The 27017-nt window shown below is 43.9% G+C and overlaps 1 protein-coding gene across 2 annotated transcripts; it reads left to right on the plus strand.

Moving 5' to 3' along the window:
- The first annotated feature begins 246 nt into the window (after nt 1–246).
- SLC25A27 (solute carrier family 25 member 27) lies at nt 247–25216 on the plus strand. Of its 2 annotated transcripts, none has more exons than XM_043510144.1 (9): nt 247–473; nt 2584–2775; nt 7416–7500; nt 12543–12665; nt 13344–13456; nt 16207–16291; nt 20144–20236; nt 20704–20806; nt 24731–25216. In XM_043510144.1, the coding sequence occupies exons 1-9, from the start codon at nt 359–361 to the stop codon at nt 24800–24802; spliced, it is 981 nt and encodes a 326-aa protein (XP_043366079.1). In that variant the 5' UTR covers nt 247–358; the 3' UTR covers nt 24803–25216. The 2 variants fall into 2 exon arrangements, with proteins under 2 accessions (XP_043366079.1, XP_043366080.1); XM_043510145.1 differs by having other exon boundaries at nt 260–428.
- The last annotated feature ends 1801 nt before the right edge of the window (nt 25217–27017 follow it).

A 27017-nucleotide genomic window follows, 5' to 3' on the forward strand; every position in this document is an offset into this window, starting at 1 on the left:
CGATTGGCAATAAATAACTGTGCTTAAAAAACAACTTTCACTACTGCAGGTGACAGGTTTCAGAGTAGCAGCCGTGTTAGTCTGTATTCGCAAAAAGAAAAGGAGGACTTGTGGCACCTTAGACACTAACAAGTGTATTTATTGTGAGAAAGAGATTAGATGAAAGACTACATTTCCCAGAAGCCTCTCTGTAGGACTTAGTTATGTCACTGAGCAGAGACTTTAGAGCCTACTTATCGGGGGACAGTGTGGGGTGAGTGCTCTTTGGTGCGGCTGGAACTTTAGGAAAATGACCTCAGGAGAGTGACTCACTCACTGACTTTTAATTCTTTTGGGTAGGTAGGTGAGTGAGTCTGCTATGTTACAGGCTCAATGCTACCCCCAGGAGGAGAGGAGTTTGCCTTTCCCAGAGAGGTGGCCCCGAGCCAGCAAGTTCACCCTGTCAGCCTGTGCAGCGGCTGTTGCAGAACTAGGTACTAGCCACTATGATTTTATTAGAGGGAAGGGAGTCGTGATTGACTGGGGTGGGAGGAAGGGAAAATACTCAGCCCCATTCCCCCAGCTCTCTGTTCACTGCTGCCTCAACGTTCAACAACTTCCCGGCACAGGGAACTTGTTACACCGGCCTCTCCTCTTTATACTTTTCTGTGTATTGCAGCTTGCAAAATATATTGCATCACATGGTTTCTCCGGGTCTGCAGCTTTGCAAACTTGGTGTTGCTCTGCAGTAGGTATTTCAGTTGTAGGGGCTTGTCTACACTGGCAGTTTACAGCGCTGCAACTTTCTCGCTAAAGGGTGTGAAAAAACACGCCCTGAATGCAGCAAGTTTCAGCACTGTAAAGCACTCATGTAAACAGTGCCCCAGCACTGGGAGCCATGCTCCTTATGGAGGTGGGTTTTTTAGAGCGCTGGGAGAGCTGCGCTGTGACCACACAAGCCATGTTGAAGCACTGCCAGTGTAGACTAGCCCTATATCTTTGCTGTTGAGAACAGTGGGATGCAAGAGTGAACCAAGACAAGTTGTGAGTGATTTAAATGTGCAATGTACTCTTATTTCTGATAGAACACCAAAAAAGAAGAACAATCAGTTGAACTTGACTGTGAGTAATTTGCCTAGAGTAGCGCTCCTCCTTCCCCCCAAAAAGAGATCTAATCTAGTTTCCAATTACAGCAGAACTGTCTTTAGAGACGTGTCAGTGCAACAAAGTGATAGCAGATATTTATGGAAGAGGGAATGCCTATACAATGCTGCACTGTGATAAATAATTTGATATTTTGTAATATCTGTGTAGTATAAACTATTAATTTGTACATGCAAACTTGATGCGATGTCCTAGTGATTTAAGGGTTCTCTTTTGTTTAAAGACAGGTTTCAGAGTAGCAGCCGTGTTAGTCTGTATTCGCAAAAAGAAAAGGAGTACTTGTGGCACCTTAGAGACTAACAAATTTATTAGAGCATAAGCTTTCGCATCCAATGAAGTGAGCTGTAGCTCACGAAAGCTTATGCTCTAATAAATTTGTTAGTCTCTAAGGTGCCACAAGTACTCCTTTTCTTTTGTTTAAAGTTACCCAGTACAAGAAATAATAACTTGTAATATGGGACTATACTGTGACTTTACTGGCATCCCTAAGTATTATTATTAGTGTTGTTTATTATTTATATTACTATAGTGCCTAGGAGCCCTAGTCATGGACCTGAACCCCATTGTGCTAGGCTCTGTACAAACCCAGAACCCAGAGACAGTCTGTACTACACAGAGATTACAATCTAAGTATAAAACAAGAGACAACCGATGGATACAGACAGCCTGGGAAATACAAGGCAGTGTTGGTTAGCAGAGGAAGCGGTGGTCTCAGCACACCAGCAGCCTAGCTGTTCTCAAGTTTTTTTTTTTAATGTAAGGGCAGCGTGTAACTGCACGGCCGCAGAAGCAGCATAGGGAAGGGATTGAGGGACACTTTCTTCCCTGGTTCTGCTTTGTTCCAATGGGGAAAAGTAATCTTCTATTAATCCACGCCAATAGAAGATTGCTTCCCCCTCTGCTCAAAGCAGCTTCCCCACATTGTGGTATGGAGCCAGTCAAACATCTTCCCATTTCATGCTCCCCTGCATGGGGATGGGGAGATTACTGGCTCTGCAGAGTGTGTTTTCCCTCTGGGTACAGACTGGAAATGCAGAGTGGCCACTTGAGAATAAGGGGGTGCCTGACCTGCCCAACTGCTTTGTACACACCAAAGTCTTGGTCACAGAGTATGTAAAAGGGTGGGAGTAACTGACAAGGATTTGACGTGCTCCAGCATCTTCCAGAAACTCCAAATGCTTCTCCAAAGAAACTTCAAAAGCGGGGCAGGTGGTAAGCATTGGATTTGGAAGGGGAAGAACTTGGGACAGAATGAAAGGCGATTTATGTATTTTTGCTATCTTGTCAAAAGGCACCATGAATAATGAGCCTTCTGCCTCAGTGAGGATGAGCACCTGCTAACAGCGCCTGCGGCAAACCAAGTGCTGCCAGCCTGTGTTTCGCAACATGTTCTGCAGGATATATCCTTGTTCAGCTGTGTTCCCTGTTATTTTTTGCTAGTAACCTTTCCCCTGGATCTCACGAAAACGCGGCTGCAGATCCAAGGTGAAGCTGCTGTTTGTCGGTATGGAGCTGCTGCCAGAAGAGCTGTACCCTACCGTGGCATGCTACGTACTGCAACAGGGATTGTTCAAGAGGAAGGCTTACTAAAACTCTGGCAAGGAGCAACACCTGCTGTCTACAGACACATAGGTGATTATCTTCTCCCATAGCAATGAGTCAGAATGCTGCATGCCAGTGGTTTTCAAACTTTTTTTCTGATAACCCAGTTGAAGAAAATTGTTGATGCCCGCGACCCTGCGGAGCTGGGAATGAGGGGGTTGGGGTGTGGGAGGGGCTCAGAGGTGGGGCAGAGGTTGGGGTGAGGGCTGTGGGGTGGAGCTGGGAATGAGGGGTTGAGGGTATGGGAGGGGCCTCTGGGCTGGGATAGGGGGTTGGGGTGTGGGAGGGGGTCATGGCTCTGGGTTGGGGGTGCAGGCTCTGGGGTGCGGCTGGGGTTTTGGGGTGCAGGAGGCGGCTCCAGATCTGGGGGGACTCAGGGCTGGGGCAGGGGATTGGGGTGCAGGGTTAGGGCATAGGCTTACCTCGGGTGGCTTCCGGTCAGTGGCGCATCAGGGGTGCTAAGGCAGGCTTCCTGCCTGTCCTGGCACTGTGGACCACCCTGCGTCCTGGAAGTGGCCAGCAGCAGGTGCAGTTTCTAGGCGGAGGCACGGAAGCGGCTCCATGCAGCGCTCACCTGCAGGTATCATTCCCCCCGCCCTGCTCCCATGGGCCAGTTCATGCCCAATGGGAGTGTGGAGCTGATGCTCAGGGCAGGGGCAGCATGTGGAGCCCCATGGCCCCGCCGCCTAGCAGCCGGACTTGCTGCTGGTTGCTTCCAGGGAGCAGGGTGATGTTGGAACAGGTAGGAACTAGCCTCCCTAGCCAGTCAGCACCACCAACAGGACTTTTAATGGCCCAGTCAGCAGTGCTGATCAGAGCTGCTGCGACCCAGTGCCTTCCATTCCGCAACCCAGCACTGGGTCGCGATCTGCAGTTTGAAAACCACTGCTGTGTGCTATGTCCCACAGCTATACTGTCTTGTGTCATAATCCTGCCATGTCAATTTGTAACTCTTCTGGCAAGTGCCAATGGCAGCATAAAGACTCATTCAATGTGCCTAGAGGTCCTCTTAAACTATAGCTTGAGCCCTCACCCAGAGCCGTATTCTAACTCTGGGAAGTTAAAGTAAAACCTCCCCATTTACCTTTTCAGGTCGTTGTTCCCCACTCACAGGCACTCAGCATCCTTGGGATGGCAGCACTCAGCACCACTGGTTCCTTTTATTTGGCGGGGAAAGAAAAAAAATCCTAAAGCATGATCACTGCATGTATATTTACATGCAACACAACAACCCAAACCCAATTAGTGTGTCAGTTGTTCACTCAACCCTGCAGACTCAAACAGTATAGACCAACTTACTGAGGACCCTTAATCACACAACAGTTCCCACCCACTTGAAACCTCATTCCCAGCTCCAGTTAGGGCTTGTCCGAGGGCTTGTCTATACTGGTACTTTACAGCGCTGCAACTTTCTTGCTCAGGGGTGTGAAAAAATACACTCCTGAATGCTGCAAGTTTCAGCACTGTAAAGTGCCAGTGTAGACAGTGCACCAGCACTGGGAGCCAAGCTTCCAGTGTTGGTAGCTATTCCCCTCATGGAGATGGGTTTTTTATAGTGCTGGGAGAGCTCTCTCCCAGTACTCTGTTGCGATTATACAAGCCATTGCTAGTGAAGACATGCCCTGAATGAGGACACTCAGGAAATTTAATCCAACGGATTTAAAGTAGATTAGTTAAACACTTGAGAGAACGCTCTTATTCAGAATTAAAGTGGTCTCGATTTGATTTAGCTTAATTCACTTTAGAAGTGGTCTCAGACTCAGTTGCTGTCAGGGTGTGGCTCTCCTCCATCTGTCTGCTCCCATCCAGAGAAGTCCTGCTCCATTGTGAAGTACCTAGTTCAGCTGCAAGAAATCAGCTTTTCTGCCACTGAGAACTTACTCAGTTTTGCATCCCTGCGCGGGTCTCACTGAAATGTGAGCTCTGTACCTTGGCTGCCACTGGTCTGGTCAGGCCTTGCCATGATGTCAGTTCTTGCACCTCCACTTGGATTGGTCCTGTTGGACCTCACAGTGTAGTCACTTCCACTGCCAAAAGCTGGTACAGTCGGGCCTTGCTGTGAAGTTAGTTCTTCACCACTGCCAAAGCTGGTCCGGTCAGGCCTTGCTGAGAAATCAGTTCTGCACCCCCCTGCCTCAGCTAGTCTAACTGGATCTCACTGTGAAGTCAGTTCTGCATCCCTGCCACAGCTAAGGTGGTCATTCACACGTCCCCAGAACGCTGGCCATTCCAGTACTTCTGGGTACGGCATGGGTCTTCCCCTCACCCCCACTTGCATGATTCCACCCTCACCAGTGTGACCTCACATTCATGGTGCGTGAGAAGTCATGCCAGCAGAGTGGGGTGGTGTGCTCTTCAAAATGGCATTCCCCATCTATGATACCAGTCAAAACCATGTCCAGTGTTGTCTCAGTACCAGACGGGACACACCATTTAAAAGCAGGGCTATCGGGCTTAACACTGGATGAATGGCCAACCTAACATGGCTTTACTATTAAGTCAGGTCTTGAACCCCTGCCACAGCTGGTTGAGTTGGGTCTCACTGTGAAGTCAGTTCCGCACCCCTGCCCCAGCTGCTCTAGTTGGATCTCCTGTGAAGTCAGTTCACCCTTCCTGCCAAGAATGCCGCTTACACAACCCCAGAAGACGGGACAATCCCCCGCCTGCATATCTCCACCCTCGCCAGAATGACTTGGCCTGCATGGTGCATGGTAGGTGATGCAGGCATGGGTGGGGAAGTGTGCTCTTCAAAATGGCATCCCCTTGCCGTGATACCAGACAAAACCACATCCTGTGTGGTCTCAGTACACAGTAGGAGACAAACAATTTAAAAACAGGGCTGTCTGACCTAAAACTGGATGAATGACCTGCCTAACATGGCTGCGCTGGTTGGGTCTTGCCATGAAGTCAGTTCTGCATCCTCACCGCAGCTTGTCCAGTGGGCCTCACTGTGAAGTCAGTTCTGGCACCCCTGCCACAGCTGGTCTAGTCAGGCCTTGCAGTGTGGCTTCATTGCCGTTGCCACTGCCATCAGTTCAGTCCTACAGAATCACTCTGCACAGGGTTTGGAATTTCCAGGTAGGGAATGGAGGAACACAAGACTCTGAGACAGAGTCATTCATGCTGGCATAAAGCTCCTGGTCTTTAGAGTGGAGTTCTCCCAACCCTACCTTGCTGAACTTGAATTGCATTCCCTAACCAGAGTGTACTACTTGTAATGTCTTACAATCTGTTATCATTCATGCAATCAAAATATAAACTAGTTCCAATACAGTATGTAGAACTATGAGTAAACAAGATTATAATTAAAGCTAAGATTTAGTCCTGGGTATTTTTAGTAAGAGTCAGAGACAGACCATGGGCAATAAACAAAAATTCACGGCCCATGACCTGCCCATGACTTGTACTATAAATACCCCTGACTAAATCTTAGGTGCTCTGGAGTGCACCTGTGGTGCCACTGCTGCTCAGGGGTGGGGAGGGCTCTGGGGCATCACTGCTGCTCAGGGGTACCTCTGCTGCTCTGGAAGGGAGGCAGCCCAGGGCGCTGCTGTTGCTCTGGGGGTTGGGCAGCCCAGTGAGGGGAGGTGCTGCCCCAGTGCTTCGGGGCAGCACCTGGGACTGCTGCTCCTCTGGTGGCTCCAGAGGCCAGCTGTCTGGGGCCACTTGAACAGCAGCCAGTGCAGCAGCAGCTGCTTGGGTGGCCCTGGGGTCAACCGTACTGGAGGAGTCATGGAATTCCCAGAAAGTCACAGAATCCAGGATCTCCATGACAGATTCACAGTCTTAATTATAGCTTCTAGAGGGAGCCAAGTGCTCCACCTCCAAGCCTTTTTGCTGTTACTTACATTCTTGCCTGAGTTGGAATGTGCAGTCAAATCATACAATCAAACATTTTCAATTAAACCCCCTATTTTTCCATTGAGGTCCAGGACTCAAAGGGCTTGTCTACATGGGGACATCCAAGAAAATTAATCCAAATTAACTAAAGGTTGGAATTTTGAAGTGGATAGTTATACAGCACTTTTCATCAGTAGGTCTCAAAGTGCTTTACAAAGGAGGTCAGTATCATTACCCTCAATTCACAGAAGGGAAGTGACTTTTCCCAGGTCACCCAGCAGGTCCATGGTGGGACCAGGACTTGAAACCATGAAATCTGAACTGCAGTCTAGTGCCCCATCCATTATATCACATTCCTTTCTCGTTAGCAGGAAGAGGTTCTCAGAGGTAGCTGGTTTTTATTTTTTTTTTAATTGGAAATACAATGACAGCAGCAAATCTTAAGGGATTGCGCCTGTGGGAGGGAATGCACATAGAGGATTCTTTAATGGCTAGTTTGCTGGAAATGAAGCAAATCTCACAGATTGATGGTGAAATGGCCGGTGAAGTGTCTTAAAGTGCTGAGACACCTTGTATCTGTGACAAGAAATACCACTTAGCAAAGAGATTCCCTTACACTAACAAGTTCATGGCTGGGGCAGATATTCCACTCAGCCTCTTCTTCCTCCCCTTTTGGATTATTTGTTATTACAGTAGCAACCAAATGCCTCAGTCAGAACCCAGGGTCCCATTGTGGTAGGTGTTTTACAATTAATCTCTTGGTTTTCTATTATAGTACAAACAGAGAGAGGGCTGCCCTAAACATTCTCTTGTGGTTTTGTTTTCTATAGTATACTCCGGAGTACGGATGGTTACATATGAGCACCTTCGTGACTCTGTGCTTGGTAGAGCTGAAGACGAGAGCTTTCTTCTTTGGTAAATATGCTGCTGCCTACTGTTGGGGTTATTGTTGTTGCAGCAGTTCTATAGGCCCTGGAAAATTGTCTCTCACAGGTTGTCTACACAAGAAAGCTGCACTGGTTTAACTAAGGTGTGAATTTAAATTGATTTAATTAATCCAGGGCAAACATCTGTGAGGAACTCTTTATTTCAGTTGAAGAGCAGCTTCCCTTGGTTTAAGTCAACTGGGAACAGGTTTGAGCAAAACTGAAATAGGAGTGTCCACACAGGGGTTTCCACTGGTTTGACCAAATTAGTTTAAAAACCTGTGAAACTTTCCTGTGTAAACAAGGGCCTGGAGTGAAATTCATTCATATGTAGTTGGCCAACACAAGGCTTATGCAACATGTAAGTTACTATTTGATCTCTACTTTGAAGATTTAAGTGGTGCATAGTCCTTGCACTGGTTGTTTGCACAGAGTGAATTTCACCCTAAATCACTAACTTGCAAGTCAGTAATTTGCAATGAATCTCCCTATTATTAAAGAGAGTTGGCAGTTTTTCAAAGAGACATTATTGAGGGCACAAGAGCAAACTATCCTACTGCATAGGAAAGATAGGAAGTATGGCAAGAGACAGCCCTGGCTTAACCAGGAGATCTTCAAGGATCTGAAACTCAAAAAAAGAGTCCCACAAAAAGTGGAAACTAGGTTATATTACAGAGGATGAATAGAAACAAACAACACAAGCATGTAGAGACAAAATAAGAAAGGCCAAGGCACAAAATGAGATTAAACTAGCTAGAGACATAAAGAATAACCACATTCTACACATACATTATAAGGAAGAGGAAGACCAAGGACAGGGTAGGCCTGTTACTCAATGGTGGGGAGCGAAGGGGAACAATAACAGAAAATGTGGAAATGGCAGAAGTGCTAAATGACCCCCAGATCCTCTTCTTCAGTACTAGTTGTGGTTTTTGATTTTTTCCTTCCTAAGTGAAGTACTTTGCACTTCTCTTTATTGAATTTCATCTGGTTTAATTCAGATTAATTCTCCTATTTGTCCATTTTCTATTTTAAACCTGTCCAACAAAGTGCTTGCAATCCCTCCCATCTTGGTGTCATCAGCAAATTTTATAAGCATACTCTCTACTTGATTATCCAAGCCATTAATGAAAATATTGAATAGTACCAGACTCAGGACAGACCCTGTATTTAACTCACTTTGTGTGTCCTCACAAGTTGACAGCAAACCACTAAAAACTACTCTTCAAGTATTATCTTCTGAACAGTTGTGCACCTACCTAATAGTAATTTCATCTAGACCACATTTCCTTAGTTTGCTTATGAGAATGTCATATGGAACTGTGTCAAAAGCCTTACTAACATCAAGGTATATCACTTCTACTGCTTCCCCCCATCCACTAGGTCAGTAATCCTATCAGAGAAGGAAATTTAAGTTGGTTTGGCATAATTTATTCTTGACAAATCCACACTGATTATTCCTTATAAACCTATTATGTTCCAGGTACTTAAAAATTGATTGATTAATTTGCTCTAGTATCTTTTCAGGTATTGAAGTTAGGCTGACTGGTCTATAATTCCCTCAGTCCTCCTTTTTCCCCTTTTTAAAGATTGGTACTGTATTATGTTTGCCCTTTTCCAATCTTCTGGGACCTCTTGTGTCCTCCAGGAGTTCTCAAAGATAATTGCTAAAGGCTCTGAGGTTGCTTCAGCTAATTCCGTAAGGATGAATTTCATCAGGCCCTGCTGATTTGAATACATCTAACTTATATAAATATTTTCAACCCATTCTTTTCCTATTTTGGCTTGCATTCCTTCCCAGGCTCAGATTTTGTCATGCATATTTTTAATAAAAGTCACGGATGGGTCATGGGCTTCCATGAATTTTTCTCTATTGCCTGTGACCTGTCAGTGACTTTTACTAAAAATATGCATGACAAAATGGGGAGCTGCAGGCTCCCCCCACCACTCAGGGGTGCCTAGCTTGGAGCTGCAGGGTCCCCACATCACCAGTGGCTCCAAGCTTGAGCCCCCCTGCCACCTGTGGTGGCTCCGTGCTCCCAGGCACCCCCGCCAGCTGCAGGGCCAGGAGCTGCGGAGCGGCCACAGCAGCTGGGAGCTCCCAGGGGCCCCAGTGCCCGCCACAGCCAGGATCTCGCAGAGCAGCCCTGCTGCCTGGGAGCTGCGGGGCACCCCTGCCTCCCTCTGCGGCTGGGAGCTTGGGTCCCATAGTTCCAAGCCATGGCGACCCTACAGCGGGGTGCTCGAGTCATGGAGGTTTCTGGAAGCCACAGATTCCGTGACTATTATGACATCTGTGACAAACTCGTAGCCCTAGTTTTTAGCTCTCCTTCCCTGCGAAGTAGATGACCAACTCTTTCCTTTGTCTTTCTCATGCTCCTAGTGTGTTTAAATGAGCTCTTCCTATTGCCTTTTATGTCCCTTGCCAGGTATAACTCATTTTGTGCCTTAGCGTTTTTGATTTTGTCTCTACATCCTTGTGGAGATTGAAGTGCTCTCCTACTGGTTTTTGAATGTTATAGTTCTTGATGTCTGATTTGTGTCCATTTATTCTTTTGCATAGAGACTGTCCGGTTTGGCCACTTACATGGCAGAGGGGTATTGCTGGCACATAGATTCATAGATATTAAAGTCAGAAGGGACTATTATGATCATCTAGTCTGACCTCCTGCACAATGTAGGCCACCGAATCTCACCCACCCATTCCTGAAATAAACCTCTCACCTATGTCTGAGCTATTGAAGTCCTCAAATCATGGTTTAAAGACTTCAAGGTGCAGAGAATCCTCCAGAACTGCACACGGTATTCCAGGTGAAGTCTCACCAGTGCCTCATATAATGGTACTAACACCTCCTTATATCTACTGGAAATACCTTGCCTGATGCATCCCAAGACCGCATTAGCTTTTTTCACGGCCATATCACATTGGCGGCTCATAGTCATCCTGGGGTCAAACAATAGTTCAAGGTCCTTCTCCTCCTCTGTTACTTCTAATTGATGTGTCCCAGCTTATAACTAAAATTCTTGTTATTAATCCCTAAATGTATAACCTTACACTTCTCACTATTAAATTTCATCCTATTACTATTACTCCAGTTTATAAGGTCATCTAGATCCTCCTGTATGATATCCCGTTCCTTCTCTAAATTGGCAATACCTCCCAGCTTTGTATCATCCACAAACTTTATTAGCACACTCCCACTTTTTGTGCCGAGGTCAGTAATAAAAAGATTAAATAAGATTAGTCCCAAAAACGATCCCTGAGGAACTCCACTGATAACCTCCCTCCAGGCTGACAGTTCACCTCTCAGTATGACCCTCTGTCGTCTCCCCTTTAACCAATTCCTTATCCACCTTTCAGTTTTCATATTGATCCCCATCTTTTCCAATTTAACTAATAATTCCCCATGTGGCACCATATCAAACGCCTTACTGAAATCTAGATAAATTAGAATCGCTGCATTTCCTTTGTTCAAAAAATCTGTTACTTTCTCAAAGAAGGAGATCAGGTTGATTTGGCACGATCTACCTTTTGTAAAACCATGTTGTATTTTGTCCCATTTACCATTGACCTCAATGTCCTTAACTACTTTCTCCTTCAAAATTTTTTCCAAGACCTTGCATACTACAGATGTCAAACTAACAGGCCTGTAGTTACCTGGATCACTTTTTTTTCCTTTCTTAAAAACAGGAACTATGTTAGCAATTCTCCAGTCATACGGTACAACCCCTGATGGCATATATCACATTGATAGATGTGCAGGTGAATGAGCCCCTGATGGCGTGGCTGATGTGGTTAGGTGCTATGATGTGGTTAGGTCCTGGCCATCATGTGCCAGCAATGCCCCTCTGCCATGTACATTGGCCAAACTACAAAAAAATAAATGGACACAAATCAGACATCAAGAATTGTAACATTCAAAAACCAGTAGGAGAGTACTTCAGTCTCCCTGGACACTCAATAACAGACTTAAAAGTGGCAATTCTTCAACAAAAAAAACTTTAATAACAGACTTCACTGAGAAACTGCAGAACTGGAATTAATTTGCAAACTTGACACCGTCAAATTAGGCCTGAATAAAGACTGGGAGTGGCTGGGTCACTACAAAAAGTAATTTGCCCTCTGATATTCACTCCTTGTCAACTGTTGGGAATGGGCCACATCCACCTGGATTAAATTGGCCTTCTTAGCACTGACCCCCAACTTGGTAAGGCAACTCACAGCTTTTCATGTGCTGTATATTTGTACCTGCCTATTGTATTTTTCACTCCATGCATCTGAGGAAGTGAGTTATAGCCCACGAAAGCTTATGCCCAAATAAATTTGTTAGTTTCTAAGGTGCCACAAGGACTCCTCGTTGCTTTCCCTTTGAAATATTAATATGTTGAATACCCCTCCGTCTCACCTGGCTAGTTGCATTACTTGCCTGTGCTCAGACTTCTGGGGGCTACCTCCAAAAATCTCAGAACTTGAGGAGGTGCTACAGATGGTGTAGCCATGAAAGTAACAACTTGGAATGCAATGGGAATAGCAAGAGTTTCCAAGAAGACCATTCTTGAGTCCCACACCCCACTGCTGTGCAAATTCACTTAAAAAAAACCCAACCAAACAAAAAAACAGAAAAAGACTATAAGTCTTTGATACCAATTTCTTCCCAAAAATGAGAAATCACAAAAGGAAAGTGCAATTAAGGGGAAGGGACTAACTTCTGGCTATTTCAATGTTTCCTGAGTGCAACCAGCACATATTGGTAATGTATATTACATATTTTATTTCCAAGTTACCTTTAACACTGTATAAAACTGATAAGAACATTATAGACTATATTAGCCATCTGGAGTTACTACAATCATTGATTAAGCTCTGGCTGTTCACGTGAGAAGTGGTTGTTTAAGATTCCATTTCTGAGTTCATTAGGTCAGGCATTTATTTTCAATGGGGAAACAGGCATTGTGACTTCATAGTTGTTAACATCTTGAATATATTCTGGAGAAAAATGGGAGTTTAGGTCCCACTTTACTTTTGTACAGGAAATCTGTAGTTGGAGGGATGGCAGCTGGTGCCATTGGTCAGTTTTTTGCCAGTCCAACAGATCTGGTGAAAGTGCAGATGCAAATGGAAGGAAAGAGGAGACTAGAAGGGAAACCATTACGGTGAGTTCTCAAGTAAGCTAATTTTAATTGGCATTTTTTTGTTGTTGTCAGTGGTCATTCTGTGGATGTTGACAAGTGCCATGCAGTATGGGACAGATTTTTAGGACTTTGTATGTGCAAAAATATATGCATATATATCCACCTAATTTATACATACCATTACTGCACAAAACCTTGTGGTTTAAGCAAGTATTTTTTTATTTTTTTTTACAGAAGAGAGCTTAAGTGATTAAATGGACACACAGAGCCTAGCTCTTCAGCTGGTGTACTTCAGCATAGCTCCATCAATGGAACTGTGCTTATTTATACCAGCTAAGGATCTGGCTGGAGACTGAACTCCCATCAAATAGTTTCTTGAAGTCATGGTTGAGGCACATTGGCGGGGCAGTGTGGGGAAGTTTGCATTATCACTGCCCTTAATATAAAGGATCTCTTCTGTGGATAAATAGAGGACTTCAGTCTTCAGGGCTGTGAGGTCAATAACCTTTACTAGCATTAAACATTCCTATGAATTTATTTTTTTGAAAATGTGTGCTACAGAAAGCACAAGAAGTCCTCCTGGCATGTGTACAACAGAAGTTTGTCCATCACTGAATTCTCTACTCATTAGCTGTAATGAATGAACGTTTGTAAAGACATATGAGATGCTAGAGAAATGTCAAATGTTATTTATTTCAGATTTCATGGAGTTCACCATGCATTTGTGAAGATCCTGTCTGAAGGGGGAATTCGGGGCCTTTGGGCAGGTTGGGTGCCAAATGTCCAAAGAGCTGCTCTGGTAAACATGGGAGGTAAACATAATAAAGTAGGCCTGAGCTCCTTAAGTGACTCTCTCTTCCTTTGTCCTTCCAGGACCATTGAGATAAGTTGGGTTGTCTTTGCCGTCTTTCCTGAGGTTTTATCTGTAGGATGGAGAGGTCGTCTGGGTTCAGGGATGTTGCCTAAGGAATTCCCTCCATAAGCATGTCCCCCAATGTCCCAATGCTCAGTAGAAGCCTCTTTCTCTGCATCAGTTTACTTTTGACCTTTTGTTATTATTTTGTTGGCCTGTTTCAATTTGCTTAGCAGAATGGCTGGTAATTTCTAGGCCACTGAACCCAAGGCTATTTTAAGTATTTGTTGCTGATGTATATAAATTCCTTTTTAAGATTGATGGGCCAGGGTCAGAGGTGACATAAGTTAGACATCACTAAGGCTAGGGAAAGGATAATAACTAACAAGAAGGTATAAAAGTTAAAGTATCCATTGTCACAGGTGAGACTGGTCCTTTAAGAACGTGTTGGCCTTGTCCACCTGTGACCAACTAATTACCTCTTATTAAGTTTAGAAGGGGGATCATGTGATAGTTATTAGGAAGAAGGAGGCTAGCATGATACTGGAAGGACCAGCAGGTTCGGCCTTGTGAGGGGCACCTGGAATCCCTGAGTGGGGAAAGAAAAGTGATCGGGGCTTAGGGAAGAAGCCTGCCTCTGGTGAAAGCCCTGGGAGGAACCACCTTATGAAGGGAGTCTGGATATACCGTTATTAAGAACTGGCTTTAAGACAGTTTTAAGAAGAAAACCCCAGGAATGGTTGGACTGGAAGAACTCTCTGCGGAAGAATCCACCTGTGATTGTGGGAGTAAGAAGGCAAAATTATGCCAATAAAAAAGACCAGGTTGGTTGTCAGAACAGCTAAAGACTGGTGGAATTCTTGTATAGAAACCCGCGCCTGTGGTTAAACTGAGGAGATTTATGCCTGTGTTGCTGAGGTTGGTCACTGGAGGGTGCTTATGTCTAGGGGTTTTATACACACACACACATACACACACTTTAGTCTTTCCATCTCTCAGAAGAAAAGCTATACCAATTCAGACTCTCTTACATTTAGTTACATCTGTTTACTAACATGTCACGTCTACCACCTTGCACATTTGGCCTGAAAAACACTATAAAGTAGTGTTGTTGATTAATCGCAGTTAACTCATGTGATTAATTCAAAAAAATTAATAGCAGTTTTAATCGCACTGTTAAACAATAGAATACCAATTGAAATTTGTTAAATCTTTTGGATGTTTTTCTATATTTTCATATATATTGTATTCTGTGTTGTAACTGAAATCGGTGTATATTATTTTTTATTACAAATATTTGCACAGTAAAAATGAAAAACTATTTTTCAATTCACCTCATACAAGTTCTGTAGTGCAATCTCTTTGTCAGGAAAGTGCAACTTAAAAATGTACATAACTGCACTCAGAACCAAAACAATGTAAAACTTCATAGCCAGCCCCTGAAATGGTGGTTGAAGCATGAAGGGACATGTGAATCTTTAGCGCATTTGGCACGTAAATATTTTGCGCCAATGCCTGTTCTCACTTTCGGGTGACATTTCAGGTGACGTTGTAAACAAGAAGTGGGCAGCATTATCTCCTGCAAATGTAAACAAACTCGTTTGTCTGAGCGATAGGCTGAAAAAGAAGTAGGACTGAGTGGACTTGTAGGCTCTAAAATTTTACAGAGTTTTATTTTTGAATGCAGATTTTTTTGTACATAATTCTACATTTGTAAGTTCAACTTTCATGATAAAGAGATTGCACTACAGTACTTATATTAGGTGAATTGAAAAATACTATTTTTTTGTTATTTTACAGTGCAAATACTTGTAATCAAAATTAAATATAAAATGAGCACTGTACACTTTGTATTCTGTGTTGTAATTGAAATCAATATATTTGAAAACATAGAACATAGAAAACATCCAAAAATATTTAAATAAATGGTATTCTATTAACAGTGCAAATAATCGCACAATTAATTTTTTTAATTGCACAATTAATTGTGATTAATTTTTTTAATCGCTTGACAGCCCTACTATAAAGTATTAAGGAAGTCAGCATGGTTCTGTAAATAAAGCACCACATTCAAGGTCAGGACACCTGTATTCTATTCCTAAATCTATCATTAATTTTCTAGGAGACTACTGGTCTTCATTTAAATCCTTAGTCACTTTAACTTATACTTCCTTCCAACCCTTTATCAAGTTATCCCAATTTAGACTCCCTTATGTCCTCTATTATCATTTTTGCCATTTGCAAAATGGGGATAACGGTGCCTACACAGAGAAAGAAAAGTGATAGAGAACTGGAAAAAAAATCCTTTTTAGAGTTATATGAATGTTTCCAATTTTGTTTGACAACATTTTTGCCAAATTTCCCCTTGGTAATTTGTTTTCCAAGTTACTGTTTTCATGTTAAACAAGAGGAAAAGTGGGTGGTTTCGGGAAGAGAGAGAGTTCAATTATTCTGTATGCATATTCCAATAATATGTTTTCTGATGGAGGAAGAGCAGAGGGAAAAGCAGAGAGGAGGCTCTAAATGTAGCTGATGGCAGTAGAAAAGGGAAACGGAGTATATGCCAGCCTGGTGCAACTCTTGTAGTCAATGGGTTACACCAGGGATTTATTTAGCACAGGTCTTTATCTCCTAAAATCAATAACAAGGAACCTGAATACCAAGTAACTTCTCATTTATGCTTATTTCCACTAATTACTGTCTTTACAGATCTGACTACTTATGACTCCGTGAAACACTTTTTACTTTTGAACACACCACTTCAGGACAATAGTGTGACTCACAGCATTGCAAGGTGCCTTATTATTTTATTATCCCCTCCCACCTCTCTAAGGAGATAACTTTTAGCCACAAGCTAATCACTCAGTGATGTTATAATTTTCAGGACAGTCACATTGCTGCTTCCCTCTGTCTTCCAATTATTATTTCTTCAGAGGTAGCCGTAACAGGGCACTCAAATGCAACTTGGGAACGTGGGTTCTATTCCCAGTTCTGCCAGTAACTTGCTGTGTAGTCATGGGCAAATCACTTTACTACTTGTTGCTTCATTTACCAGTGCTGTAGCTGGGAATAATGCTACTTACCCAATGTTGCAAAGCACTTTGAGATTGCATATGAAAGTGCTATGTGGTGGTGATAAATTATACACAGTATATTTGGAATTATGTGACTAAGTATTGTATCTGGAGATGGAGCAGACAGAGAATAGACAGTAGCTGACCAGTAACCAAAAAGCAAGAACTGAAAGGGAACTAGTAGAAAGAACATGAGATGCACCTAATGTTGATAGGTGTCTCCTTGGTGAAGAACTTGATCCTAGGCAGAAATAGGCCAGATGTAGAGAACAGGATGGTATACTGCCTATTGAGCACCAAGGCAAATCATATTCCAATAAAGGTGTCAGATATCCTAAAGGATTCTAAGGAGAGAGGAGGGAAGGGATGGACTTGCAATTTAGGCAATGGTCTGGGACTCAGGAGATCACGTTCTCCCCATCTTATTCCATCTGCTCAATGGGAAGAGTATTAAAATCAGACACACTGTAGATGGCAACTCTTCATAATAAGCACATAGCGCTTTATCTCTGGGACGAGCCCCCTCCAGGGCTTAGGAAATTTGTGGTTTCTTTTGCTTATTGTTTTACCCACCTGAAATTCTCCTTGGTGGGGAGTCCTCCCCAGTTCTTACATTCAGTGCTATGGCTGACCTAAGCAGAATTGTGTTATATATGTTTCTGTAATTAATTTGTGACCCAGGTATTAACAGGTTCAGTAGCAGCATGTTCCCCCCAATTATAGAAATTGTGAATGTCATGGAGGTAACTCTCTTTCCAGTTGATTATATTTGGTCCTTAAATCATTTTTTTTTTCAGTCCTGGCATAGTTTAGGTCCTAGAGCAGGGGTGGGCAAACTTTTTGGCCTGAGGGCCACATCGGGGTGTGAAATAGTATAGAGGGCCAGGTAGGGAAGGCTGTGCCTCAGCAAACAGCCTGGCCCCTGCCCCCATCTGCCCTCTCCCACTTCCTGCCCCCTGACAGGACCCCCGACCCATCCACCCCCCCTTCTTGTCCCCGACTGCCCCATCCCTAACTGCCCCCCCAGGATCCCACCCCCTATCCAACCCACCCTGCTCCCTGTCTCTTGACTGTCCCCTGACTGCCCCCCCGGGACCTCCTGCTCCTTATCCAAGCCTCCCTCCCTCCACTCCCTTACCAGGCCGCTCAGAGCGGCAGGACAGGCTTATTGGAAAGCCTGGGAGGTGGGTGGGCGCAAGCTGCACTACCTGAGTGGCTGCAGGGAACGGGGGACAGTGGGAGAGGGGCCGGGGGCTAGCCTCCCCCGTTGGGAGCTCAGGGGCTGGGCAGGACGGTTCCGTGGCCGTAGTTTGGCCACCTCTGTCCCAGGGTCATAGGATCACATCTGCAGTTAGTGCAAACTGGCATAGCTACACTAGTCTATAAGGTGCCACAAGTACTCCTTTTCTTTTTGCGAATACAGACTAACACGGCTGCTACTCTGAAAATTGACTTCAGTGTGGATATGACAATTTAAACCAGCAAAGAATATGGCCCATAACATAAAAAAATGAAAAAAAGACGATCTGTCCCACCATCTCTGACAGTGCAGGATTCTTCCCTTTTCTAGATTTTTTTCTAGTGCTTTGTCCAGTCTAATTTTAAATGTGCCAAACAGTGAGATACAAGAATATCAACCCTAATATGTCAGGATATAAAACAAACACTAACTCCCCGGGACTAGGAAGAAACTTCTGCCTCAGGCATGATATTGCATAATTGTCTGTTATGGTGCTTTTATATTTTCCTCTGAAGTATCTGGCCCTGTCAAAGATTGGCTCCTAAACTAGAAAGACCATTAATCTCGCAGAATATGTTACTTCTGGTGTTTCCAATCACTTCGACTGACAGAATCATAGAAATGTAGGGCTTGAGGGGGGACCTAGAGAGGTCATCTAGTCTATTCCCCCCTCTCCCTGCATTGAGGCAAGCCCAAGTATACAGAGACCATCCCTGACAGGTGTTTATCTAAGCTGTTCTTAAAAACCTCCAATGACAGATTCCGCAACCTCCCTTGGTCACCTATTCCAGTATTTAACTGTCCTTATTAGGGGAACATTTCTAACTATATCTCCCTGGATGCAGATTAAGCTGATTATTTCTTGTCCTACCTTTAGTGGACAGAGAGCATAGTTGATCACTGTTCTCTATGACAGCCCCCTAACATATCTGAAGACTTATCAGGGCCCCCTTCAATCTTCTTTTCTCAAGATTAAACATGCCCAGAGTGTGGTTGTGTTTTTTTCTTTTTAAACCATTCCACATAGGTCAGGTGTTCTAAATCTTGTATGATTTTTGTTGCTCTCCTTCAGAGGCTTTCCAGTTTTTCCACATCTTTCTTAAAGTGTGGTGCCTGAAAGTGGACACAGTATTGCAGATGAGGCCTCATCAATGCTGAGTAGAACAGAACAACTACCTCCTACGTGTCTTACACATGACACTCTATTAATACACTCAGAAAAATATTAACTTGTTTCACAACTGCATCACATTTTTGGCTCATCAGTTTGTGATGCACTGTAATCCCCATGGTTGCCTTAATTTCACTCGTCACACACATCCAAAATTACAAGACTTTAAATGGATTGGGCTTGCATTTTGGGAATTGTTCGTGATGGGCCAGATCCTTCGCTGTTGTAAATCAATATAGCTCCATTAAAGTCAGTGAAGCAATGCTAATTTATACCAGTTACCTTCCATTAGCCCATCCGGTCTTTAATCATTTTTCCTCTGTCCCAGTATAACCTACTGTTCTATTTTGTTGTATTCTTGGCTCCACAGAACTATTATGGTGTGATTCTACAGGACCTACCATACGCTGTATTTTCCCAGAGAGAGTTTCCTGGGGTTTGAGTATTTGTGCATGTAGTTCCCTTAAGAAGGTCCCATACGCCACAAGATTTCCAGCTGTACTTCAAGGACATTTGCCACCTCACAACGACTTGTGCCTTCTGATACTGCTCCCCGCCCAGGCCTGGCTGCCTGAGACAAGGGCTGAGTGAGCTGGAGCCCTCCCTTCCCCATCACATTTCTGGCTTGCTCAGGCCCTGTCCCCGGCAACCTGGCCCAGGTGGGGAGCAGAAGGAGCAAGGCGGGCCACTGTCCTAGCAGCTCTCTCATAGGCAGCTGCTGTGCTGCACAGAGTTGCCGGTCCTGCCATTTCTGCTCTCTGCCCGGGCCTGGCTGCCAGGGACAGGGGCTGACCGTGCCGGGGTGCAGACGCAACAAGAGAAGGGAGCTCCTCTCCCTTCCTCCACCAGACAGGCCAAGCAGAAATCTAGGGGGGGCATCTGACCCCACATATCCCCCTACACATTGCACATGCCTCACATTGTACCAATGAAGCCAGGGAAACTGGTTCTGAGTGGAAATATGTGAGAGCCAGAGCTGAGGCAATGCTTCCCAGCTCTGTCCTAACTGGGAAACCCACATTAAGTTATGAGGCATTAATCATGGTTTAATGACAACAGCCATAAAAATGTCTTTATTATTGAAACTCAGAAGTAGGTGGTTGAATTGGGATGATAAATCTTGATGTGTTTTTTTCTTCAAATAGTGTTTTTTATTGACAGTGTATGTTCTGGCCTGGTAGCTGCTATCCTGGGAACTCCTGCTGATGTCGTCAAAACGCGGATAATGAACCAACCAAGAGATAAACAGGGAAAGTATGGATATTTCTGAGAGGGTATTTTCCAACTTCAGTAGTAATTTGGGATCTGAACTGAGCTCTCAATGAAGTCAATGGAAAGAGTCACATTGATTTCTTCGATACAGCAGGCTTTGGATCTCTAGTCTACTCTTAATCTTTCTGCTTATTGTCTTGGTGTTTGTTTTTGCATATAAAAGCTATTTTTGTAGTAATGGTCCATAACTATATAAAGTTCTTCCTTAGTTTAAAGTATATAGTTTACTTCTGGGGCTGAATTAATCCCTGGTATAGCTTCATTGACTTCAGTGGGTCTATTCCAGGGATCTTGTTTCTAAATGTAACCTTTTATAGGAACTACCCTAATGGAAGATTTGGGGGTGTTATATTGGGTGGGGGTGATGGTGCTGAAACACTTTTATTTCCTACAGTCTACTTGTGTATTTGTAACACCAACTTCTTTTTGTTCTACTTCCTTGTTGTTAGGGGACTGCTGTATAAGTCTTCTACAGACTGCTTGATACAGGCTATACAAGGTGAAGGATTTATATCTCTATACAAAGGCTTTTTACCAACCTGGATGCGAATGGTAAATGACTTTTCCTCTTTTAGTATAAACGCTTTACAACTAAATAATTTGTAATGCAGTGTTGTACAACTACAGGGGTTCCTTCAATGCATTAAGACCCTTATCCTGCCAGGTGCTGAATGCTTTCACTTCCCATTGACTTTTCTGGGAACTGAAGTAAGGAGCGCTTTGTAGGAGGCACTCAGCACCCTGCAGGATTGGGTCCTAAAACAGAATTAGAGAACTACACAGAACATCTTACAGCAATAGTGATATTAAAGTATGTATTTCATAGTCCTTTGTTACATTTACTATATCATTAAACTTGGAAAATATTCATATGAGGTTTTAAAAATGAATTAAATTAGTGTGCATTCTTAGTACACTAGTCATTTAAATCTGGAGGCATGAACCCAAGTATTGCCTCCAGTTACATGGAAAGACTGGTCTCTGTGTTTAAATACCTTCATGATAGGCACTGTAACTCCTTAGCTAGATTAGAGTTCTCATTTGTTTACCTCACCAACCAACCACATTGGCTGACATGACAGTCAGTGTTCGCTCAGAAGAGGTCCCAGGCCTGAAGTAATAGGGATGTTGCAGTTCAAGATTGATGTATACTGATAGAGGTTTGTGTCTCGTTATGTGCCTGCCTTCACTCATCTTGAATTGTCAGGTTCTCAGATCTCATAAGCCACATGCTTATCTACACAGGGAAGTAGACAGGCATAGCTATAGCAGGATAATTATTCTGCTAAAGCTATGTCAGTGTAACTCTCTGTCTGGACACTCTATTCCAAAATTAATGTGACTTTTTTTACTCTGCTTGCCACAGTCTTCTTGTCCAACTACTCTCACCTCCCCCATGCTCCTTGTGCCAGTCTCCCCCTCTTCTGGGTCCTTGACCACTGTCAGTCTTCTACCCACTCACTTATTCTCAATCCCCTGGTTTCTTTTCCCCAGCTACCAGTCTCCTTTGCCAACCAGTCCCACTCCCACTGGCACCAATCTACTCCCTCCACTTCCCTTCCCCCCGGGTCTGATTCTTGTTCTCTGCATTCAAGTCAAGCAGCTTCCTCCTTCAGGGTGCCTGGGCACCAACAAAGAGATCACAGGAAAGAATATCTTTCTGCTCTCAGTTCCTGTGCCTGGTATCACAGCTGCTGGAAAGGAGCTGTTTTATATTTTCCTCTGAAGTATCTGGCCCTGTCAAAGATTGGCTCCTAAACTAGAAAGACCATTAATCTCGCAGAATATGTTACTTCTGGTGTTTCCAATCACTTCGACTGACAGAATCATAGAAATGTAGGGCTTGAGGGGGGACCTAGAGAGGTCATCTAGTCTATTCCCCTCTCTCCCTGCACTGAGGCAAGCCCAAGTATACAGAGACCATCCCTGACAGGTGTATATCTAAGCTGCTCTTAAAAACCTCTAATGACAGATTCCGCAACCTCCCTTGGTCACCTATTCCAGTATTTAACTGTCCTTATTAGGGGAACATTTCTAACTATATCTCCCTGGATGCAGATTAAGCTGATTATTTCTTGTCCTACCTTTAGTGGACAGAGAGCATAGTTGATCACTGTTCTCTATGACAGCCCCCTAACATATCTGAAGACTTATCAGGGCCCCCTTCAATCTTCTTTTCTCAAGATTAAACATGCCCAGAGTGTGGTTGTGTTTTTTTCTTTTTAAACCATTCCACATAGGTCAGGTGTTCTAAATCTTGTATGATTTTTGTTGCTCTCCTTCAGAGGCTTTCCAGTTTTTCCACATCTTTCTTAAAGTGTGGTGCCTGAAAGTGGACACAGTATTGCAGATGAGGCCTCATCAATGCTGAGTAGAACAGAACAACTACCTCCTACGTGTCTTACACATGACACTCTATTAATACACTCAGAAAAATATTAACTTGTTTCACAACTGCATCACATTTTTGGCTCATCAGTTTGTGATGCACTGTAATCCCCATGGTTGCCTTAATTTCACTCGTCACACACATCCAAAATTACAAGACTTTAAATGGATTGGGCTTGCATTTTGGGAATTGTTCGTGATGGGCCAGATCCTTCGCTGTTGTAAATCAATATAGCTCCATTAAAGTCAGTGAAGCAATGCTAATTTATACCAGTTACCTTCCATTAGCCCATCCGGTCTTTAATCATTTTTCCTCTGTCCCAGTATAACCTACTGTTCTATTTTGTTGTATTCTTGGCTCCACAGAACTATTATGGTGTGATTCTACAGGACCTACCATACGCTGTATTTTCCCAGAGAGAGTTTCCTGGGGTTTGAGTATTTGTGCATGTAGTTCCCTTAAGAAGGTCCCATACGCCACAAGATTTCCAGCTGTACTTCAAGGACATTTGCCACCTCACAACGACTTGTGCCTTCTGATACTGCTCCCCGCCCAGGCCTGGCTGCCTGAGACAAGGGCTGAGTGAGCTGGAGCCCTCCCTTCCCCATCACATTTCTGGCTTGCTCAGGCCCTGTCCCCGGCAGCCTGGCCCAGGTGGGGAGCAGAAGGGGCAAGGCGGGCCACTGTCCTAGCCAGCTTTCTCATAGGCAGCTGCTGTGCTGCACAGAGTTGCCGGTCCTGCCATTTCTGCTCTCTGCCCGGGCCTGGCTGCCAGGGACAGGGGCTGACCGTGCCGGGGTGCAGACGCAACAAGAGAAGGGAGTTCCTCTCCCTTCCTCCACCAGGCAGGCCAAGCAGAAATCTGGGGGGGGGGGCATCTGACCCCACATACCCCCCTACACATTGCACATGCCTCACATGCTCCTTGTCCCAACCTCCCTGCTCGGTCAGAGCCAGTCTCCCCCTCTTCTGGGTCCTTGACTACTGTCAGTCTTCTACCCACTCACTTATTCTCAATCCCCGGGTTTCTTTTCCCCAGCTTCCAGTCTCCTTTGCCAACCAGTCCCACTCCCACTGGCACCAATCTACTCCCTCCACTTCCCTTCCCCCCGGGTCTGATTCTTGTTCTCTGCGTTCAAGTCAAGCAGCTTCCTCCTTCAGGGTGCCTGGGCACTGGCAAAGAGATCACAGGAAAGAAAATCTTTCTGCTCTCAGTTCCTGTGCCTGGTATCACAGCTGCTGGAAAGAACAATTGCAAGGAAATTCCTGCTCAGCTACTGCATCTCTGGGCTGGACTATGTCCAGTACAGATGGAATCTTCAGAGAATTTAGCAGCCAAACTCTAACAAGTCTCTACTTAGCATGTGCCAACTGAGATTTTTTTTCAAAGATTTATAATTTGGCCAAATTTTGTGTTTTTTTTCATGGGGGGAAAAAAGCAAAAGCACATCTCTGACACAGACAGGCACCCTGTCAAATTTCAATTCCTTTCTCGAAAGTATGTTGGTACATAGGTGCCGACTTCCGCTCGCGCCAGTGGGTACTTGACCTCCTTCTGCCCCTGGCCTCGCCCTGACTCCGCCCCTGCCCCCATTCCAACTCCTTCCCCAAAGTCCCCGCCCCAACTCCATCCCCTCACTGCCCCTATTCAGACTCCAGCCCCGGAGCACCCATGGAGTCAGCACGTATTGTTGGTATGAGTGTTGCTGATCTAAGCAGTTGTAAGAATTTCTTTAACGTGGGCAAAACTATGTATTTTCCCCTAATTTTATTTTTGGAAACAGCTGAACGATTGTTGCTGAAATTTTCTGAAAATATTCAGCCTGCAGCAGATGCTTCACGTGGAAAATTTCAGCCCAAAGGGTTACGTTTTAGCAAAATAAATTGGAAAAAGGGTCTTATGAGAGAGGTTGGGCAACCTTAACTATAGGCAACATACGACACCCTCCATAAACTTCTTATAATCTAGCTAAGACAAAGACTTAAATATAGTTATGTATTTATCCCTGTTAAACTGGCTAACGAATACTTACTAAAATGTTACCTCTGTTCTAAGTTTGTAATAATCTGTATGGTTACTTTTGCAGGCTCCTTGGTCATTGGTATTCTGGCTTACCTATGAACAAATCAGAAGAATCTGTGGAGTTAGTTCTTTTTGAGATCTTGAAAGCATATACTAATAATCACATAACAAATAAAACAGAGTTGGAAATCCAGTAGATCATCAATAAAACACTCCATCCCTAAGGAAACTGGTTGTTTTAGGAGACTGGCAATAGTCTCTCACATTTAGGTCATCACTTCAAATTCAGTCTGGTTGATAGTGATTTAATATTACCTTCTGATTGCCACTTGACAGATTACAGCACAGTAAAACCTGCCAAGAGTGACCACTCATGGGAATTAGGGGCCACTCTTCAAAGGTTTGCACACGGGAGAGCATTGGCTGCTGGCTCGGTGTCCCGCTTGGCCATTCTTACCAGCAACAGTGCAGAAGTAAGGGTGGCATGGTATGGTACACTAGATCCCTACTGATAAGCCAAAATCAGCTTCTCCTACAGGTTTGTTTTTATACAAAGCTCTGCTGGTCCAAATTAGTCCTCACCTGCTAACATACCACCGGCGTTAGAGTAAGAAAATGTGGTCACTGGTTGCAGATGACAGGTCATTCCTCTTCACAGTTTCTTCGCAGTTAAATTATAGGGGGAAAACTTTCTATGGCCTCTACAAGTAGTCGCTTGTAACGGGGTGGTCTCTCTTTGGAGGTGGTTGCTAAAGCAGTATATAGAATTGGTGGTCTCCATGGCATAAGTGTCCATCACAAAAAGCACAATTCCAACTGGCAATAAGGTCAGCCGTGCTGGAAGATTCAGCAAAGGCAAAACAACTTACTGAGCAAATACACTAAATTACCTTTTTAATCCTAGAGAGGGCTTCTGTAACTAAGGATGAGACTTGATTGAGCTCTAGATAGTGCTATAGAACGTACCTTTTTAATCGTGCATTATACATGTTCTATGGATAAATAAGAGTCAAGTGTAAATTTTGCAGCCTTTCATTAGAATTAGACAAACATACAGATGTACACAATAAAGGAAAATACATCTCCTGTAGTTACCTCTTCATTAGAGGTCTGTCATTTCTTAACAAACCAAGCATTAAGTACTAGGTGCTGTAATAAGTTAATACAGTAGATTCAGCTGTGAAGACTTGGCCGCAGATATGTTTGATGTAAAACATGAAAGGAATTGATAGGTTCAACTTATTTCTCAATGGATGTATACCCTCTTCACACCACCACTAGCTGTTTGAATTATAGAATATCAGGGTTGGAAGGGATCTCAAGAGGTCATCTAGTCCAACCCCCTGCTCAAAGCAGGACCAATCCCCAGCTAAATCATCCCACATGATGTTTGGACGCACTACTGTGCTATTGATGAAATTCACCAGTACAGAGGGAATCATGACTAGAGACTGCAGGTCTTTTGGAATGTCTTTTAAGAACGCCGATGGTACGTTAGCAGGTGCAGACTAATTTGTACCAGCAGAGCTTTGTGTAAAAACATATATAGTACCTGCTCTCAGTTTGCCTAGATCTTACTGGATTCTCTTTCATAACCACAAAATGTTTTCAATCTACAAATTGTTAAATGATGTTATGAACATTTTGAGTATCTTAATGAGGGTGGATGGAAACTGAACAACATCCTGCAATGGGAGGATCAAAACTATAGCCTGTCTAACCAGACACCCTCCAAATGCTGTCTGGATTTCAGAGGAGGGGGAGGATACAACCCGCTGACACTAGCCAGCATTTGGACAGTGTGCTGGAACACAAAGTCCAATCCTGCTCTGAAAAATTGCTCTGTAAAAACGTAGGGTTCCATGTTCATGTCTCAGTGTCTTTGATGTCAAATGTTTTCTGTTCATAAGCAGAATTTTTTTTCTAACTGTCCTGAAAACTCAACCTGAGTTCCTTATTTCTCACACACCATCACAATCAATAATAAGTCTGCGGGCAAAATTCTGCCCTCACCTTCAATGGCCCTGCAAGTCTGGCCACCCAAGTAGACATAACCGTGGATACACATAGGTAGTTATCTTTTCAGATGCTATTTTTACAGTCACTTTTCAGTGTATTACAGCATTTTGATGAAAGACACTGTTTGGCTCTTACTAAAGCTATACCTAGGCAAGAAATATTTAAGGAAGAAACATAGTGCTTAATAAAGTTTAATATTGATGGCAGGAATCTGGCATGCTTTATGTTTACAAATAAAATATAAGTATTAAAAGTTGTAAGTACATTAAGTGCCAAATATACTAATGTACAGTAATAAACACCCATGCCACAAAATTCAAACGTAGGTGCCC

The sequence above is a fragment of the Dermochelys coriacea genome, chromosome 3, assembly GCF_009764565.3.
Source record: "Dermochelys coriacea isolate rDerCor1 chromosome 3, rDerCor1.pri.v4, whole genome shotgun sequence".
Classification (NCBI taxonomy): Eukaryota; Metazoa; Chordata; order Testudines; family Dermochelyidae; genus Dermochelys; species Dermochelys coriacea.

Bases quoted from the DNA above. Each gene is read 5' to 3' on its own strand.
- SLC25A27 (XM_043510144.1), top strand. From the start codon at position 359: ATGTTACAGGCTCAATGCTACCCCCAGGAGGAGAGGAGTTTGCCTTTC. The intron at 7,501-12,542 runs GTAAATATGCTG...ACTTTTGTACAG, and splicing joins GACGAGAGCTTTCTTCTTTG to GAAATCTGTAGTTGGAGGGA. The intron at 12,666-13,343 runs GTGAGTTCTCAA...TATTTATTTCAG, and splicing joins CTAGAAGGGAAACCATTACG to ATTTCATGGAGTTCACCATG.